Below are 19,365 nucleotides of genomic sequence, written 5' to 3'. Positions count from 1 at the left end.
ACCTTCCTCCATCTTTTCGCTTGTTCACGTCCTTACGCACAACACACACGCACGCACACAACCTTATTCGCTTGAGGAATCGGTATGTTTTCTTTTGTTCTTTATTCACTGGAGTAATTGCATTAATACAATTAACAAAAAATAGAGTGGTAACACGTACGTGTTTTTCTCCTTCATTTGGTTTACTATTCACTCTTTTTGATCTCACATTACACACACACACACGTACCGCTTCCATTTCACTACTATTCAAAGGGGACATTTTGTTCATTGTGTGTATGTTGCTTTTGCTTCTTGCTGTTACCTTTATTTCCTATGTCGATGAAAAGTTGTATAATTTTTAGATCTTGTGTGTTGTTTGTTTGTTTGTTTGTTTGTTTGTTCAGCAATCCGTTTAGTTTTGTTGTTGTTTTTTTTTGTTTCTTAGAAATAATATGTAAATATTTTTATCAACCATAAGATTATTTGTTATAAGTGTTCTTTTTTGTTGTTTTCTTCTGCGTTTAAATTGTCACTTTAGTGGTGATTTACTTTTTCTCTCTCTCTCTCTTGCTTTTGCCTATCCACCCCAAAACCTACTATGGCCCTTTTGCACCACGGATACTTGTTTTCCCTGCTGGCTAAACCGGCTACATAACGACTAATTCTGATTTGCGAAGAATGATTTACCACCATGCTGGTGCGCTTTCGCGGTTGGTTTTTGTTTTGTTTCTCAATATAAAACGCACGGCAAAACACGGTAAACAGAACACATTCATTAAAGTACTAGCTGTAGGATATTTTTTTCTTCCAACTTCCCCCTCCCGCATTGTTCTCTCCGTTTTTTCTCTCTATCGCTCCTCTTACGCTCTAATACGGTTTTGCTTGCTCATCTCCGCCGGTCCGCCTTGAAGTTGAAGGAATTTAATGTAATGTATCTATATGATGAAAGTGTTGGTTTTTTTTTGTTTGTTTCGTGTTTTCGCAGTTGTTCCTCTTACTACGATTTTGATATATTTATATAGTGTTTTTTTTTCTTGTTTTATATATTTATAATATGCATTTAATAAAGTGGGCTACGTTTGAAAAAGGAAGGGTGATAAAAGGAGTTTTTGTTTCAAATATCAAATACCAACACACCCACTCACAAACACACTCACACACCCACATACAGGCACGAACGCGTTTGACGGGTTCGTGTTTGGGGAGTGTGTGAAATTATAAAACTATCAGAGCGTTGATACAGGTAAACAAAGGAAAACAAACAGAAAACAGAGATTCCTAACGCTAGTTACGATCGTGTCAAATCGATTCTTAGTGATGTACAGGAAACGTATAAGGAACATATGAGCTAATGATGTTCCCTGCCTAATGCCGGGGTCACTCTCTTGTACATCCCCCCGTAGAAGGATACGGGGGTGGGTGGGGGTTTAGTTAAAACATATTCAAAAACAAAACTCACCCCCTCAACCCCTGTTTTCCATCGGTCCAGTCAAGGAACGCCCGGACAAGGAACCAATACATTTAATTAGCAACAAAACAAAAGGAAAGAAAGGAAAACAAAACACGTTGAATGACACGTTACGCTACTATTCAAAATTACTTCCCTCCCCCGTTTTGTGTATCTTCCCCCTTCCCCCCCCCCCCCCCCCCCCCCCAATACAACACAGACACTTGAAATTGTTCAATAATAATACTCCTAGAGATTGATTTCGGTTCGTTCGTTCTTTTTGTGGTACTTTTTTTGTTGTTTTTAATCCCTTGTTTGCATTATAACTAACACGAACGTTTTTTTTTTTGCTTGGATCCGTGCAGGATAGAGATAGTATAGAACGAATGGGACGAAAGTACGACTTGGCCTTTTGCGGGGTGGTGTTTGAAATCATACGGAACTGGTCGGAAACTGGGCGAGAAACGTGACTGGTGAAGCAAAGAGCATATGGGGGGCGCTAGTGGTGGAAGATGACTAGCAATGGAAATGGTTTTTCCTATTTTCGAATCAGAACAATCTACCTGCTCTACTAGGTTCCATCCTGTCTACTCCCCAATGCCCCGCTGTCCCACTGGGCTAAGGGACTCTTCACCGCCCCGGGGCACAAACAACACACAAACCCTTTCCGACGGTTCGTGATGGATGGTGGAAGTGAACCGTGTTGGCTACTCTTTCTACTGAATGTAACGCACAAACTGCTCGAACACGGGAATGCACTACTAATTACTACTCCTGCTGTTGATGCTGCTGGGGCACACACCTGCACCTCGCTTTCCGTTGGATGGCATTACTCATTGATGAGCGGAACGATGTTGCTTTCGATGTTTGATGCGTTGTTTTGTGGGTTGTTCCAGCACCCAACAGTTAGAAAAAATGTGGCTGAATGTGTACGTGTGTATGAGAGTGTGTGTGGGTGTGTGTGTGTGTGGTTGTATGCACTTGTCGCAACACACGAACGCTACACGCACCCCCCGGTCGTCACTCCCGGTCGTCCGCCGTATCCGTGGTTCAACATCCCGGCTCGTGGTACAATCATAGATTCTCGGCTAGCTTCGCTGTGGCGGCCATCACGTTCGCCGGTGGCAGTACTATCGGTATGTGATAATATTTACACTGTTTCCGCTTACACATTCCCTTCGCATGATCGCGACAGACCGCCACACGCTGATCACATACTTCTACTTTATCACCTGCAGGGTAGATGCGGAAAAAAGGAGAAGAGACGAATCAGAACAGGGCTGCGATGATTTCGTACGGGTTCACTGTTACTTACACTCCATTAGATGAACGAATCTACAGGTTGGACGCGTGCACATCGATCTATTAAAATCTTGGCACACCGGGAGGGTGTCCAGTAACTGTAACGGGCGGACAAGAGAGACAAACTTTCGATTAGGGTGATTTTAGGTTTGCACTGCTACAAGAATGGATGACGGTTATGGATTATGGTGAATCGGTAAAATGCTATAACTAAAAACAAAAAAGTAACGTAAAAAAAACGGACAAAAACAAAAACTAAAGAAAGAAGGAAAACTTTCAACACTATGTATAAGTAGAAACCTGCAATGGTGTAGAGAGACAGAGTGTGTGAGAGAGAGAGAGAGAGGCGAGGGAAAGTAAAAGGAAGGAAGGAACAAATGATTGAAGAAAAATAGGGAACGAGAGGACGAGAATAAAACAAAAGACAAAAAAAAGACACACCGAAATGGTTTTAGTAGTTAGAAGTTAGCAAGAAAACGAATAAAAGAGAACGAAAAGGAAACGACAACGTTCAACTTGATTTGTTTGTTTGTTTTTTTTTCTTTTTGTTGTTGGCAAGAAGCCATACGCAGATGGTGTTGCTTCTCTGCAGGTTGTTTGTTTGATAGATTTTTTTAGCTTTATGCTGTTGCAAATGGACACACACAGAGGAACAACAAGATTGGAAGGATAAAATAAAAGAAAAACAAAGAAGAGTAAACGAAAAAACGAGAAAGACCACTAACAGCAGACTGAAACAAAGTAGAAGTAAGGGTATAAAGAGTGGAAAATGGAAAATGAAAGTTGACCGTAAGAAAAGGAAACTAACAATGACAATACAGAGCAGTTTGGAGTTCGGTTAAGTTGGGTGAGGATATGGAAGGTTCGTTAGGAGGAATAAAATGGGTACAAGGAGTTTCGCTAGTTTTTGCTTTCATATGACACAATGTTTTCTATGCTCATATGCTTTGTTTCGTTCCGTTTGACGAATTATCAAACAACTTGCGACAAAATCAACTTCGTCTGTTTAGCTTCTTTTCTTTTGGTGGTTGTGTGTGTGCGTGTGTTACTTGTATACTTCAGTTTGACATTGATTTTCTTTTGGTACTAGTTTGGCAATGCTGCGCAGCTTTCTGCGTGGTATTGTTTTTCCCTATTTTTTAGATATGCCTGTTCAAACAATTACACTCCAATACAGGTACGAGAGGGACATTCTGGTGGAAAGGTCTTCTGTCACATTGCGTTTACGAAACACATTTAAAGAAACAATTGCGTAGTTCAGAGGTTGCTATGTTAGAGGCATTCCGGTTTCTATATCAGGTGAGCTCTACTTCAACGGAGCGCTTTACAGTTCGTTGGAGTACTGTGTGAATTTGGGGCTTGCCGGTGTTTGAGGGTCGTACTGTGTCTGTCTGACGGGTTTATTATCGCATTCGTGGTCTGTTACTGTTCGCTCAAACTCGTGTGGGACTCAACCGTACGGTGGGCCAACGAATACCTGCCGTTAGTCACACAACATTCTAGGCACATCGTGACGATTTGTGGTTGAACAAATAAAAACAGAAACGGTAAAGGTGTAAAAGCGCAACTGTAAAGCGGCGTGTGTTGTGTTGCAAGAGTAATGAAAAGCGCATTGAACACATTGAAAGCAAATAAAGAGAACGAAAACCACAACTTTGCCAGACTGCCAAAGCAGCAGCGAGTTCTAGAAGGCAGCAAACCCATTTTGTTAAGATGCAATTAAACCAAAAGCAGTAAAGCGGTTCTGCAACACTGGCATTCGTGTGTGTTAGTGTATGCGGAGAGAGAGGGAGAGAGAGAAAGAAAAGCTTAATGAAAGCTTTGCCGAGAGCCAGTTCGGTACAGAAAGATGATACGTCTATTAGTATCGAGGTAGAAAAATAAGGCAAGTTGAATATTCTCAGCGTTTTACTATTTCACAACACTTTAGTAACATGTTAAGCAGCACAATAAAAATCAAAAAGCTTTCATTTAAAAGATTTGTATCGAGGGAGCTTTCGTTAGAAATAAAACCCGGTTAGCAATGAAGCGTGCAACAGAAATGGGGAAACGAAAAGTTCAATGTCGAAGCAATGTCGTCAAACGGAAGCACAAACTAAACAGTCCTGAAGATATGAAAAGTTTGCCAGATGCGCGCCGGACCTGTCCATTCGAATCGGTGTAAACGACGTACGGTGCATTCAGGGGTATGTTTGTTGGGGAAGCTGCTCCAGTTATGCGGTTTTTTGTCAGAGCAAAAGAAGAGTACCATTCGGCAACGAACAATTTGGCAAAGATTGGGAATAATTTAAGAATAATATTGGCATTGTTTTCACATTGCCCATGAGGTGGGCAAATGAGATTCATTTGCGCGCATATGATCAAATATTTATTTTCATTTACGGTTGCATTTTCACCAAAAGTGAAGCCCCGGGATAAGTGGGTGAGAAAATTGATAAGTCCGGTTGTTAATGTAACGACAACAGGGTTTTTTGATATGCAAAAACAAAACATAAATAAATAACGTATCCAGTTTTGGTTTGGACAGGCAATTGGAAGTAAATACGGGGTAAACACAACGCATTTTACAGGGTTTGAAGGTGGAGAAGGAAAACACCGGTTTATAGAGTAAGTAAAAATGATTTCATAATTTTGATGCATGCAGACAGGCGTCGTTGTTTTTTGTTCCCACGGTTCCACGGACAGGTGTTCCAAATAACGACAGGCAGAAATCAACATAAGCGGTTTTGCATATTTCAATCCACCCCACAGGAAAGCATGTAATTTGTAACAGAAAAAAAGAAAAAAGAAATAAAGGTAGAGAAATTTGCTCTCGAGAGTTAATGTTGTTCAAATGGGACACAGCACATTATCTTTTACGGGTACTTTGGTACTAACACACACTCAAGGATCTGGCGGCATCTGGCGCAAAGGGTCAGAGTAAAAGGCAGTGTAAATCAAAGCGTTGGAATGTAGTGAGCCCTTCGATTATAGCGGTAAGTAACACGTCAAAGTACACATGCAACACACTGAAGCGTTTCTGTATCTAAATGTATATGTACGGAAGGTGTTTGTCGGGTGTAGTAGAACGAGAAGGGATCTTCTCCGTTTCGATCTGTTCACTAGCGAAAGCATACAAGCGGTAAAGCTGCACCGAAATGGGAAGGGGAAAAAGCACAAGTTTAAAACGAAAATTCTGGAGTTTTCTTTTAATTACACGATCAAAAGCGATCAAAATATGTTTTTATTGTTTTAAATAATTTGAATCCGTCTGTAGCGGTGGTGGAACGTCTATCGGTTACATACAAATACACACACACAGGGGGTGATAAAATATGGGAAGGTGGTGGTGGTATGCTAAGGCGAGAGTTACACCGAAAGCGACTCTTCTATTGCTGCCATGTTGGGAGAAACAGGAAACAGTTCGTTGGCAGCAGATAGGACCGAGAGTGAAAAAGAGAGTAAAGACCAGTCAAATTTCGTACTAGGGCTAGTAGTAGACAAAAGCCACAAATGGACCCGCATCTAAGCGGATCCAACTGTAATAGGGATGTATAGAGAGAGAGAGAGGATAAGAAAAGATAACATCGATTCAATCAGCGTTGAAGTGATTCAAGCTCGTCGCAATGAAAACGAACGGGCGCTAATTACTCTACGTCGTGTGTATGGTTTCGTTCTAATACAAGAAAGGAAGTTAAAATTGGGAACAAGTTGACCATTTGCAGTACACCGAATACCGGGAGAAAAACACAAATATAGTAAGGAGATTCGTCACTACCCTACCCGTGTGTCTTTAAGCTTTTCGAGAGGGGAAAGTGTGGAAAAGGGCGTAAGGGATGTAAAAAAGCAGCTTTGTAGGTTTAAATTGGCTGATATATTGGCTGACTAACTTAAAGTTTGTTTAGAAAAATACTGCACAAAGTAATTGTAGTGTAAATATAAAGTTTCGCAGCACACGAAGATGGTTCTATAGTATAAGGAAGGTGAACAATTACGATCAAAAAGCGAAAAACTGATTCAAAATTCGATAAGTAGTTCAGGTTTTACGTATTTTGTTTCGGTTTAAAACAGAAAACACACCAATACATCATTGCAACGATCTTTCACACGACGAAAAGTGATAAAATTACGGATGCTACAAAAGGGAACAGGAGGAAGGAAAGGAGACAAATGGAGAAGGGTGAAGAGAAGAGTTTATAATTTATCATTTACTTATATAAGTTATAATACAATTTAAGAGCATCGTAGAAGTACAAAACATTAAAATAAACGATAAGAAGAATATTGAAACGAGAAAGTGTAGAAAGAAAACATGGAACAACATAAAGGGAACGTGGATGTTTTATGGAAAACGTATGAAGGAACATAAAAAAGAAATAAAGGGATGTAGAATGTAATTAATTCAGATAATTATCACACTACTTGTACGTTTTGCGTTTAACTCTACTACTACACTAACGTTAACTACAAAGCAATCAAACCAAGACACGTATCTGTGATTCTGTTGAAGTTGGATGCACTGTTTGAATGTTTGTTTCTGGGTATATGAGTGTGTGTGAGTATGTTGTGGCCCGGGGGGGTTCATCTCATCAGCGTACAAAATGGTGTGTTAAAAGAATTGTGCAAAAACAGAAGCAAAACCGTACGGAAAAGAATGTGTATGTTTGGGCAAAAAAGATAGCATAATTCAATGGTGGTTAGTGTGGTCTGTAAGTTAGAAAAAAGAAGAGAAAGTAAAGAAAACGAATAAATAAATAAGAAATAAACATAAGAGACAGCATAAAACACAAACAGAATAGTAAATGAAAAGAAAAGGAAAAAATATCTTACAAAATAATGTGTGTGAGCTAACATGCGAGTGTGATTGTTTTGTAATTGAGTTTTTATTGATGATTGCGTGATGTTGGGTTATTGTAATATGGTTTATGTTTTGTTTAGCTAGTTTCTTTTTGTTGTTGTTGTTGACAGTGAGCAGATTAGTTGATTAATCACAGTGACAGTTAGTTTGAAGATAAAAAATAAATAAAAAACACTTACAAAACTAGATAACTAAACTCTACAAAAGCAAATAGCAGTGCAATTCTTACCTCCTATGCTCGCAACATCAGCCGAAGCGCTTATATTATGTATAATAGGTACGATTATATGATATCATTGCTTAAATATGTATTTTTTAAAGGTTTGGCATATTTATATATGTATGTATCAATATGTAGAAAGAGAAGTAGATAAAATAGATAAACATGTATAATTTTTTTTTTGCCAGTAAGGTATTACGAACTGAAAATGGTCAAACACATAAAACGGTATAAATGTATATTATCTAGTTATAATTTTAAATCTTGATGGAGCGTAACGGTGATGATGGACATTCCCTTTGCGACGAAGGGAGTGGGTCCAGACACACTAGTGAGGGATGCGTTTGTTGTTTTCTTTTCTTTATAAGACACTTTAGAGTGATAATGTTGATGGTGATGATGATGATGATAATGATGATAAAAATAATGATACTTGCTTTGACGTTCAACTGTTTTCATACCATTCTTCATTAACAACACACCACAGCAGGGGTTTCCAATTCATGTTCAATCAAGGCGTTTGCTTTACACAATCGAACACACAGAAACGAAATGATGAGGTAGGACTAGAGAATGCAGAAGAATGCGCACGCTGGGATTTTTGTGTGGTTGGGTATGTGGAGAAAACAATCGAGCGGGTTGTATAAACTGGTGTAAAATACAACTATACGTGTCTATTGCAAACAATATGTCGATTTGAATTTTTTTTTTTCGAGCAGAATCCGATCTGAAGATTTCGCAATACACTTATATAGAATCCGTACGCGGGCGCTACACAAGCACAACGAACATAACCATCATCCGCCATCAGCAAAACTCTCCCATTCCTATTAATAAAGCAACAGTTTTCTATTATGTATAGATATATAAATATTTATGGTTTTGCGTGAGTGTGTATATTTTGGTTTGGTTGTTGTATTAAGGCGGACAGCAAAAGCCCCACAAAGAGTGTAGCTATGAAGAAAGGGGAGCTAACGAAAAGAAGCGAAAACAATATGGGAAAAGTGGGAAAGTTTTATGTTGAAATATGTAAATATACGCATCTAATTTCACAATACATGTTTCAACCGCTTACGTTCACTCGAGAAATAAGGTCAGGAAAAGCACACACGAAGAGAGCTAGACAGAGCGTTTTGCAGTGCAAGGAGGGCACAACGAGGGTCCAAAGAAGGACACAATAAGAGTAAAATGAGCACTCAGCAACGGAGTGTCGTAAGATGGCGTGGCACACTGATGGATGAAAAAGTTCTCTCAAACCGAGCAGAAAATGAAGATCGACAAGAACGTGGACAACAATTTGAAAAGGAACATCGATTGTTGCTAGCTTCGTATTCGTTCATGCGCATTATCAGAGAGCAACATGTAATGGTGAAAAGGCGCAAAAACGCTCACCAACCACCACCAAGATACAGGAGTGTAGAAAAACAAACCATTGTCTTTGAATTGTGTTACTGCTAATAACGAAAAAAAAGTTAAAATGTAGCAATAAATAAGCAAATTTTAAAAGCCAACATATAAACACAAATTTAAGCAAAGGAAGATGTAAAAATTGAAAGAAATATATGAAAACAATAATGTACCACCATGGAGGGATAAAAATAATATGTACAACAAGCAGCAAACGTAACATAAAAGTAGATAACTTTGCTATTTATTCTCTAATACCTTATGAGGAACAAACTGTATCTATTTCTTACATTTAGTGTACGAAAAGCGTAGTTTGACTGAATTTTTATACTATCTATATATTTTATGCCACGTGAGAAGAGGAATGCAAAATGGTGGCTCATTATATCGTAACATTATGTAGCTGCTGCAAAATTTTGTAGTTAATACAATAGAAATTTACAAAATTGGAATCATAATAATTACGAACACTTCCTGTACGATGGTTGTGAACTTAGAAAGAATAAAGTAAAATAAAACAATAATAAAGAGAAAAGCAACTTCAAAATATACCCACACAGTGCAAATTGACTAGAATTAAGTAAAGCGTAGCAACTGTAAAGAGAGCAATCGAAATTATACACAAAACGAAGCAACCGGCAGAATAACAACCCTATGCCAGATCCAAAACGAACATGGGTGTGAATATATTTAGTAATAGACAATTTTTAGTTCCTTCAACCATTTGTAAAACATTTGTTTGCTATGCCGAAAGGAAATGTATCGAGAATGAGAATCTAAACCAAAACATTACTGTAGCAAAATACACTGGAAAAATAGGACTACCAATGTGACGAACATACTCGTTAAAGAAAGTTCATGTGTGTGTGTATAATAAGAATAAGAAAACATAGCAAAAATGTAGTAGAGTTCACCAAACGGCGCACACACACTCCATTTGTAACATGTAAACACAGAACGCGCAAAAGAAAGTACAAGACAAAACGTACTCACACACGGACACTGCACTAAACATGAGATAATGAGAATGCGAAACGGAAGAAACCGCAACAAGGGGATAGTGGCACTAAAAGCTAATGTAAGAGAAGAGGAGCAAAAACCCAATAGCGCTGCGTCGAGTCAACAAACGGAAACAACCCACGGTTTGGGAAGATTTGGCACCTAAAATCTTCCGTCAGTCCCACCCAAACGCTTTCCTCGTGTGGGAACTTTACGATGTTTTCTCGTTCAGTTGGATTGAATATTTTACGTAAACAACGGTACAGTTTGTTTGTTTTATTATTATTACAATGAAATTACTAACGCTTTGTTGTTTTGTTTTCCATCTTAAGAATTCTTGTTTTTTTTTGTTAGGTTTTTGCTCTCTGTTTTTACCCTTTGTTTCTTCTTTCCTTCTATTTAACTTTCTGTTTTCTACTGTTCTCTCTCACTGGTATTGTTTGTTTACGCATTAGCTTGCATTCCTCAATTCCGTTCTTTTTCCACTTTTCTTTCTGCAATTAATGCTTTACGTTTTGTGATAAGGAGGTTAAGTTTTGTTTGTTTTTTTCTCTCTCTCTCTCTCTCTCTCTCTCTTTTTCGGTTTGTTGTTTGTTTTTAGTTTTTTTTCTGTTTCGGTTTGCAATTCCTATCATTCCTTCATAGTAAATGTTCGTAGTTTTACAAAGTAATAATAATAGTTTGCATTGAATAGTATAGATAATATTAACTATATACGTGGTAGTTTTTTTATATTTTGTTATGTTTTCTTATGACGCTACTAGACTTTTGTTTTGTTTTGTTTGAATAGTAATGAAGTTGGGTCGGTTTTTTTCGCTTGTTTTTGCTCTCGAACGGTCGCTGATTGTGAAGATGTTGTGAATTGGAAAAAAGATAGAGAGTGTTCTTATTGTTCTTGTTTGGTTTCACCTCGCTCGAGTCAATCTTTCCACACTTGTACTAGGGCCGACGGTTTCGTCGTAAAAGTGCACCAAATGCGACTATTTTAATTCCATTTTCGTATTATGCACACTCGATAAGATACGAAAGAACGACCACTATTTAAGGTAGTTAAGTTAGCTACGGTGATTTTTAAACGTGTTTGATCTTTGAATGATTACAAGTTCCACTACGATACATGTAACATGCACATACATACTTTAGGGTGTGTATGTGAAGTTGATTCTTTTGCTTTGTTGGTGTATTTGAACTGCCAACTTTGATGAATCGGAGTTGTACTAGTTACTAGCATGCCTTCCTTCACTCATCGCTATCTGATGGTGTACGGCACATTGTAAGCTAGTAGTGCTTTAATGTATGTTGCCTGTTAGGTAGTAACCCTCCGTTCCGGGTTTGGCGTTCCTTTCTCTCACTATCTTTCGTGCGCAATGGTCTAATGGTCTAGAAGTTTCGAGAACGATGAAAGTATACTAGATTACAGTAGTAACACCCTAGTGGCTACGGTATAAACTGCTTAGAAACGGCCATTATTATGAACACTGGAACGAGTAGAGTAGAAAGAACGTTCGAAAAAACGACTACGAAACCTAACGACACTAGGAACAATTACTATGACGATTGGTGGAAAACACACCCTTTGTGAGAGTGTCTTTCGGCTATATAGTTTCCCACGTCTCAATACTAGCTCCCATATTTTCAGCCTGCTCCAATTCCACTCTCTCAGTAACGTTTGGTAACCGTTCGTTTAAGTGTTTTCACTTATTTCTTCACTCTAAATGGTGCACATGTTTTATCATGTTATATTTCATATTCGATTTTTTTGCAATCTCCATTTTGTGCTGCTTAAAACTTCGCACTCTCGCACTCTCGCGGTTTTGCAATAACAATAGGCACTTGCATGAAAAGAATTAGTAAGACGATTGTTTCTTCAGACATATTCCTTTGCGTGTGCGCTTTCTCTCTCTGGTTTGGGGTTTATTTTCTGTCTTGCTTACCACCGCCCGGGGTGCATAGGGAACGGGGATGGATGGGTGATGGCATACTAAAGCGCATCCTCAATGGGGTCGTTACGCTGTGGCTCTTAGCGCACACAGCAGATGCACTCGCACCAACGACGAAGGTAGCACGATGAAGAGAGGATGGCACGCAGGATGACAGAGAAATGGGGCCAACTTTTGAACTCCAGGAGCTGCATCCCACTCCTGCTTCCCAAAATATTAACCTCCTACATACGAGCCTGTGAGTTGTTTTGGTTGATTGACAAAATGGGCAAATGAGATGATGGAATTGTTCGGGCCTTTTGTTCGGGCGAGAAACAATTAAACCTTGATTGTATATTCACAGTAAAACTACTTTGTTTGTTTTGTAAACAGGACGTTGAGTTTGGTCGCTGACGATACAACAGCCCTTACACCTTGACAATCGACTATAACGGTTCCTAACTTTTACCAATATAAGATGGAAAATAATAATTCTCGTGTAGCTCAGCTCCTCTGGCTCAGTCAGCTATTGCAAAAGGTTCGGATATTTGGTGGACGGATGGTTTCGCTGCTGCTGGCATGGTTTACATTACAGGGAACGACATGTGTACATCACACAAGAGATAAAAAATAAGACGAAGGGAAAGGTTATCACTCAACGGGATATTAAGACTCTCTGAAACAGTGTATTTTTCTCGACATTAAACTTCAAGAGATCATGGAGAAAGGTATTTTAGGGAGGAAAAAGTGCTGTTCACACTGTTAGTGATTTGAACTAGTTTTTTAGCGACTGCTGCATTTGTAAGTACGCTGAACGTTAAAGCCCGTAATAGTGTGTTAGTTGGGTGCTTAACGACAACCCTTCGAGTGCTTCCTTTCCTGTCTACCGACGATAAAAACTCCAAGCGCAATATTTTGTTAGGCATTTTGTTCACGCAATTTAGCTATAATATACTTATCTCACGAAGCCATAGACTGGTGCAAACTTTACAAAACGCTTCGTAATGCGTTTGATTGCCTATACAGCAAGCGCTAACAGAAACGCTTAACTAAAGGAAGCTCCATATTTATCCATAAAGCGGTTTCACGAGAAGCACTTTTGCGCGCGCGCGCGTGTGTGTTAGGGTTTTGTAAAAATGCTGCCATAACAATGTTGTTTAATTATCCCTCAAGCAAGTAGCACGTAAACTTTCGTCATCCGCAATGCTGTTCAGTATTGTTTCAACCAATTGTACTTCCAAGCCGTAAGTGAAGCTTGGCGAACGAGTAAAAACGAGTCCCGGCAAAAAAAAGAGGAAAATAATGCGAGCTGTAAATTGCATCCGACAATCGAGTAGGCAATGGGATCGAAAAATCGACTGTGCAAACAAAAACACACATCAAGAAGAAATCAAACAAAAATGCAGCAAAACTTGAGTTACACCTGGAGGCTGGTAACAAAAATCCGATCTTTACCGATGCACCATGCGAAATTAGAAATAGGAAAATTAAAAAAAATCAAACAAACAAAATAATTTTGCTCGAAGGATATTCGACTTCGATCGGGGTACTGGATGCACAAACCGTGTCGGTTGATTGTAAAAGTAGAAAGCATTTGGTTAACAGTCAACGTCTCTATACAAAGCGCACTAGAGTACAACGAATATATTGATATCATATTCCGTACCAGTAATAAAAAGTTACAATGAAAAGAAAACAATACAATATGGCTAAACATTGGGAATGGAAATAATAATTCCACCAAGCAAATGACCGGGATGCAACAAGAAACTGCTGACAGCGCTTCTGGTTGGGTTAACGAAGAAAATAACCAAGCAAAGTATAATAGTATTTTGTGCACAGAGTGGGTAAAGATATCTTAAAACAAATGGGATTACAATTAGGCAAGCCAGCACAATGAACAAACGCGACCTCTCCGTTAATTACTGCGCTTGATTCAGAGAAACAACAGATGTTTGCATTATGCGATGGCTCTATACACTGGCGGTAAGTAGTAGTAAAACAGGTGTGTACAGTTGATAGGCGGGATGGAATACTTATCGAATACGGGCAAGAATACAAAATAGGCGACTACGGTAAAGATGTGTATGTAGGGTAGGGGGCTGCACTGAAATCTAGCTTACATATAACATAATATGCATTCATCGTTTGGTAGTAGTAGAAGTAGTCATAGTAGGCTTACGAAAGTATAGATATCTATGTAATGAGCCATATATATAAATAGGTTTATTAACAAACTCCCGTACTATTTACTGTATAACAAACAAAGCAGTTTCATTGTGTACTTATTTTTTTTTTCTATGTGTTTTCATATCCGTGTAGTATGAGGATGATAGCATTCTTCTTTTAAAGGTGAAATTTATTCGCGTAGTTGCGCAAATGCAAGCACGTGGTTTTAATTGGTAGATTTTAGCTAATATGAAGTGGCCAATTTTGGTTTTATATAAATGACTTTATTTGTCGCACAACAATGATGGACGATTGCAATGAAGTGTTTGAACATGCTGCAGAGGAAAAAAAAAGAACTGTATGGCTATGGATAAATAACCATCATTACCTAAAGTGCCCAAACCGTAGCATTATGATGTAAAAAATGACATGAGATAAGCAGAAGAAAAAAAACCAAACAAACACAAAAAAGCATAATTATGATTCGCTTGCACAAAATAAATAACAAAGATGAACAAAAATAATATGAAATTTGCGAAATCGAAGTACAAAGTTCATCTATAGTGTAAAATTTTGAATGCAAAAAGCGATCTAACAGTTTAATAAAAAAAACTTCTTAACAAGTTGACAAAAAAAGATTAAAAGTTGTATAAAAAAATAATTCTTTTAGGTGCATAAAAAAGCATATTTTTGGCAGCAAAATGATGAGAACGTAAAATAGACCGAAACGAAAGTGACTACCTAAATAGCAGCTAAACAAAGGTCTTTTTGTATGTGCAAATGAAGGCGATGGTGATGGTGATAGTATTTGATGAGGCGAACTAAAACAAACGACTAACGATTTTTATAGCCACAGATGAGTTCAAACACAGTTGAGCAATACACGTAACGATACCAAAACAAAACAATGAACTAAGGCTCAGCTTATCTTCCCACCATCAGTCATCTCTCCCGGCCACTCCGCGGTGGGGAAGGAACACATGATTTGTATTACACTTAGTAGCACACCATTTCCCTGCCCCTCCCCCTTCCCTCCCCATTGCCCAATCACCCCTCTCCTCGTTCACGCGCGTCTATGGTACGGTTTGCTGGGTGTGGATGTGTGTCAGTGTTTATTTGTGTAGTATTGATTGGTTTAAAATGCGCAGTACAGCAATAGCATTCGGAAGGCTAAACTAAAGATCCGCATTCTATCGGGCAGGTAAGGGTTAAGTGTCATGTGTATTTATAAGATGTGTATGCGCATAGTTATGGCGGTAATTGAATGGCGAATAAACAAAACAGGCACATTACGCTAGGCGTTCAAATCTTACATTGGTTGGTTGGTTTGTTGTTTTAATATTTATAATGAAAACATTTTGCTTGTAATGACAATTAGGGGCTATTGTTTCGTATATGTTGTTGTATGCTTGCTGGCTAAGAATACACAGTTATCATGCAAAGAAGAGTCGTCGGGTGTGTTTGTTTGTGTGTGTGTGGTATACAAAATGCTACCCAACAGTCAGATAAATACGCGGGGCGGGTGTGATGTGGGTGTGTAGTGCACAGTACACGGTAGTAGTTAATTTTTGGCAGATGTAGAAGTAGCAATAGAAGATGTAAAGAAGGTAAGAGGTAGTAAGTAGCGGTAGTGGTAGCAGTAGTACCATAATAATAGTTATAGCAGTAGTGTACTGTGGTGTGTAAAATACTAACAAACCGAATCAATACCAAAACACTTATGTAGGGAAAAGTTGGTTGTGTACTCCCATAATAAAGCATTCATTTAATAGCTTTGGACGCGTAGAAAGAAAAAAAATGCTACACATGGTAGAAAACGGGCTACAGGGAGCGTGTCAAGGAGGAAAAGTATTCGCAAAAATGGTAAACATACACTAGGGGAAAAGAATCGTATCAATACAGCCACATGTGTTGCGATGCTATAAACATGTACAGGAGGTTTGTTTGTTTTATAGCAAACTTAATTTAGCACAACGATTAATTTGAACTGTGTGTCTCAAAGCTAGAAAAGCATGGAAAACAGAAAGTAGAAAAGCTAGGCGCCGCATGTTTTCCTTGTTTTTCTGTGTTCCGTGCATTTTATCCACATTGTTTCACTTGCTTAGAATGGTTTAGTTTTGTCACTGTGGCCATTCGGTGTCGGGTTTAGTCACAACTTACTGCCACACACTGGGGCAGGTTTACGTTTCCCACTCCGTAGCACTAGTACATATGGCGAGTAATGCATTTTTGATGTCTATTTTTTTCTGTGCGTTATGTAATTTGTGTGTGTGTGTGTGGGTGTGTAATGGTGGTAGGTTACCCCCGCCACGAGTTATACCAGTGCGCTAGATGGGGTTCTGGGTTTTTGTTTTGTTTTTTATATACTTAGGAAAGGGCTTCCTACTTATTACTCCACCAAGTGCATAACGCATAAAACGCTTGTTTGCTGTGTTCGTATTTTTGGTTTTTGTTTTGACAGCAGATGAATTAAATTTGTGGGTTTTTGTGGTGTGTGTGTGAGAGAGAGAGACAGTACGTACGCAGCAACCATTACAGATAATTCACGCAATCGCAAATTCTTACGAATAATTATAAAAAAAATAAACAAAATCAACACACTCGCTGTAGTTTTTCTTATTACGCTGGCATTGTTTTTTTTTTTATAAAGTACGAATTATACTCATATTACACAAACTTGTACTCTAGAGCTAGCAGTAAAAGTAGTAGTAGTAGTAGTAGTATCTGGTAAAAGTTGTCGCAGCAGCTGCAGTAGTAGCAGTAGTGGTAGTAGCAGTAGTAGTGGTAATAGTAGTACTCGCAGCAGTGATTGTAACACTGTAAATATGCCGCATCGATTAGGCTTTGACTGGAAGTGCGAAACGTCGCACCGATAAGAAAACATTTTGTTGCAGCGCATTTTATAGCAATTGTGACATACACATTTATACACAGTGATAGAGAGAGAGAGAGAGAGAGAATGTGTGAGGACATGAAGAAGATGCATGCAAAAATTGGGAGCGAATAGTTTAATGTTTGCTTTTGGGTACATTTGCAGACGATGTTACTCGATGGTCCGTGGTGACGTGTGGCTGTGGTGCTGGCAAGGGACACAAGCACCCCCACGCTAGTGTCGTCGGTTCGCTTCTTCTAAACACAACCATTGTATACTGGTAATTGTCTTCCAGAAGCGAATAACCCTTCCCTCAAATGCAGTAATATTAGCGTAAAATTGTCTCATTTCTTCCCGTTGCAAGTGCAACTGTGGGCTTGTACGGGTTGTCACTCTATTGTTCTGTGGTGTTGCATGCATGTAGTGCACATTTACTTCGTGTTGCATTATGACGAAACGTAAATTGAACAGAAACACCCGGGTCCAAAGAATGCAATTAATCATATACTTTAGCACGAAAGCGCTAACTAGCTTTAAAGATCCTATCACAAATAAACAAACGAACAAACGAGTTTACTATGCACTAAAACTAATCACCTTGAAACTAAGTGAACTAGAAATCTTTCAATTAACTAAGATAAGGAATCCTTTTGAAAGGAGCTTGAAAAGCGAAACAATACACGGCAACGAATAGCTAAAGTCTAGTGACAAATTAACTAAATCGTTAGTGCAATTATCTTCCATTGAACATTGAACAAAGACGCATTTTGGCAAAATGCGGAAACGCTCAAACCACACACTTTCAAACAAAAAAGGAACAGACCCAGCTAATGTTTCAAAAACGGTAGCCGATTGTTGCGGTTTTTTTTCGGTTCTTAAACACTACGCTACCAAGCTGGTTAAGGGATAAATTTTAGTAAACTCGCTACTAACAACACTATGTTCGAAAACTAAACATAATCTACTTTGATTATCATGTATGCGTTTATTTATGTTAGGGATGATTCCGAGGAGCCAAACAGATAAAGAAATTAAATTGCAAAAAGTTCACCCTACTACGTAATTGTTGACTGTCTGCTACTCCTTATATGATTGTTAAATTGCTATGTCGAAGAAATTGTTTAGTATATTATGGCATAATATTTTACTATAATTATAATTACTAAGAAATTGTGCACGCCAAATTGCCAAACGCATGAAGGAGCGTTCCGGAACGATTAAAATGGCTAGGCTATCAAGCGACCAATGATAGGAAGTTCCTTTTCCTGCCTTAAAACATATTCACTGTGCTCGTTTTATAGCAATCGATAAGCGCGAACCAAACAGCAAGGAATTTTCAAATGCTTCCTTGCGGGGCTTGCATCGTGCACTTGCTCTAAACCAAAGTCGGGGCAAGCTTTAGCGAGGGTTGTAACTGTTGGATGGGCAAGCAAAACTAGGTGGACAAGCATGCGTATGTGCGTGCACGTGTGCGCAGGAGTTTGGTTTGCTCGCGCACACCTACACGTGCACCAGCAATTTGCAGCAGCGTGGGGTTTTTTTTATGTGAAGCTATCACAGTTGTTTCATATGATCTTAGGATCTTGCAGATCACGACCCGACGATCGTCCGTTTTCGAGATCATGTTATCTCTACCCTTCACTATCGGCTTTTCATTGGTGTGTTTTGTTTGTTTTCTTTGTATGTGTGATCGTGTGTACGCGACACAAAGTACGCCCGTGTCCGGGCCACTTGATGATAGTGAAAAAGGTAAGATGCGCTTCTCGCTTACAGAGGCACTGATTCATGTGTGTGTGGTAAAACATGGGTTTGTGTGTGCGTGTGTGTGTGTGTTGTTTTGTGGCAAAAAATTATTGTATTCTTATCCTTATGTATCCTTCCCTATGCTTTCTCCTTCAATGCTTTACCGTTCAAAATAGTTCCACACACTTGCACACGCGGACGTACCCTCTAAGAGGGAAAACATTTTCTTTAAGATTATCATGGTATGCGTGTGTCTGTGTGTGTGTGCATGTTGTTTTGACGATGGTACCGTTGTTAGCTTAAGTATGCTCTCGGTTTTCCGTATTATGGCAAAAGTGTATCTTTATCGAGGAAAACCCAGTTTACTCCTCGTTTAGGGCTTTCGAAATTCCCCTGCACACACACATACATACACACACACCCACTCACTCACTCATTTCCTCTAAAAAAGGCTCTCTAGGCTCCCGC

General features: G+C 38.9%; 1 protein-coding gene across 5 annotated transcripts in view; it reads right to left on the bottom strand.

Moving 5' to 3' along the window:
* Positions 1 to 1,659: 1,659 nt before the first annotated feature.
* The window catches only part of LOC128299299 (protein muscleblind), a 235,576-nt gene continuing 217,870 nt past the window's right edge, over positions 1,660 to 19,365 (bottom strand). For 3 of the 5 annotated variants that reach the window (XM_053035213.1, XM_053035214.1, XM_053035215.1), the window contains 3 exons: positions 4,874 to 4,938; positions 2,745 to 2,829; positions 1,660 to 2,661 (listed from right to left, as the gene is read on the bottom strand). In XM_053035213.1, coding sequence (XP_052891173.1) covers positions 2,504 to 2,661; positions 2,745 to 2,829; positions 4,874 to 4,938 — 308 coding nt within the window. In that variant the 3' untranslated portion in view covers positions 1,660 to 2,503. The remainder of the gene's footprint in view (positions 2,662 to 2,744; positions 2,830 to 4,873; positions 4,939 to 19,365) is intronic. The other 2 variants (XR_008287295.1, XR_008287296.1) reach the window with 1 other exon arrangement.

The sequence above is a fragment of the Anopheles moucheti genome, chromosome 2 (genome assembly GCF_943734755.1).
Source record: "Anopheles moucheti chromosome 2, idAnoMoucSN_F20_07, whole genome shotgun sequence".
Lineage (NCBI taxonomy): Eukaryota > Metazoa > Arthropoda > Insecta > Diptera > Culicidae > Anopheles > Anopheles moucheti.
This window is presented reverse-complemented; position numbering and strand designations above follow the sequence as displayed.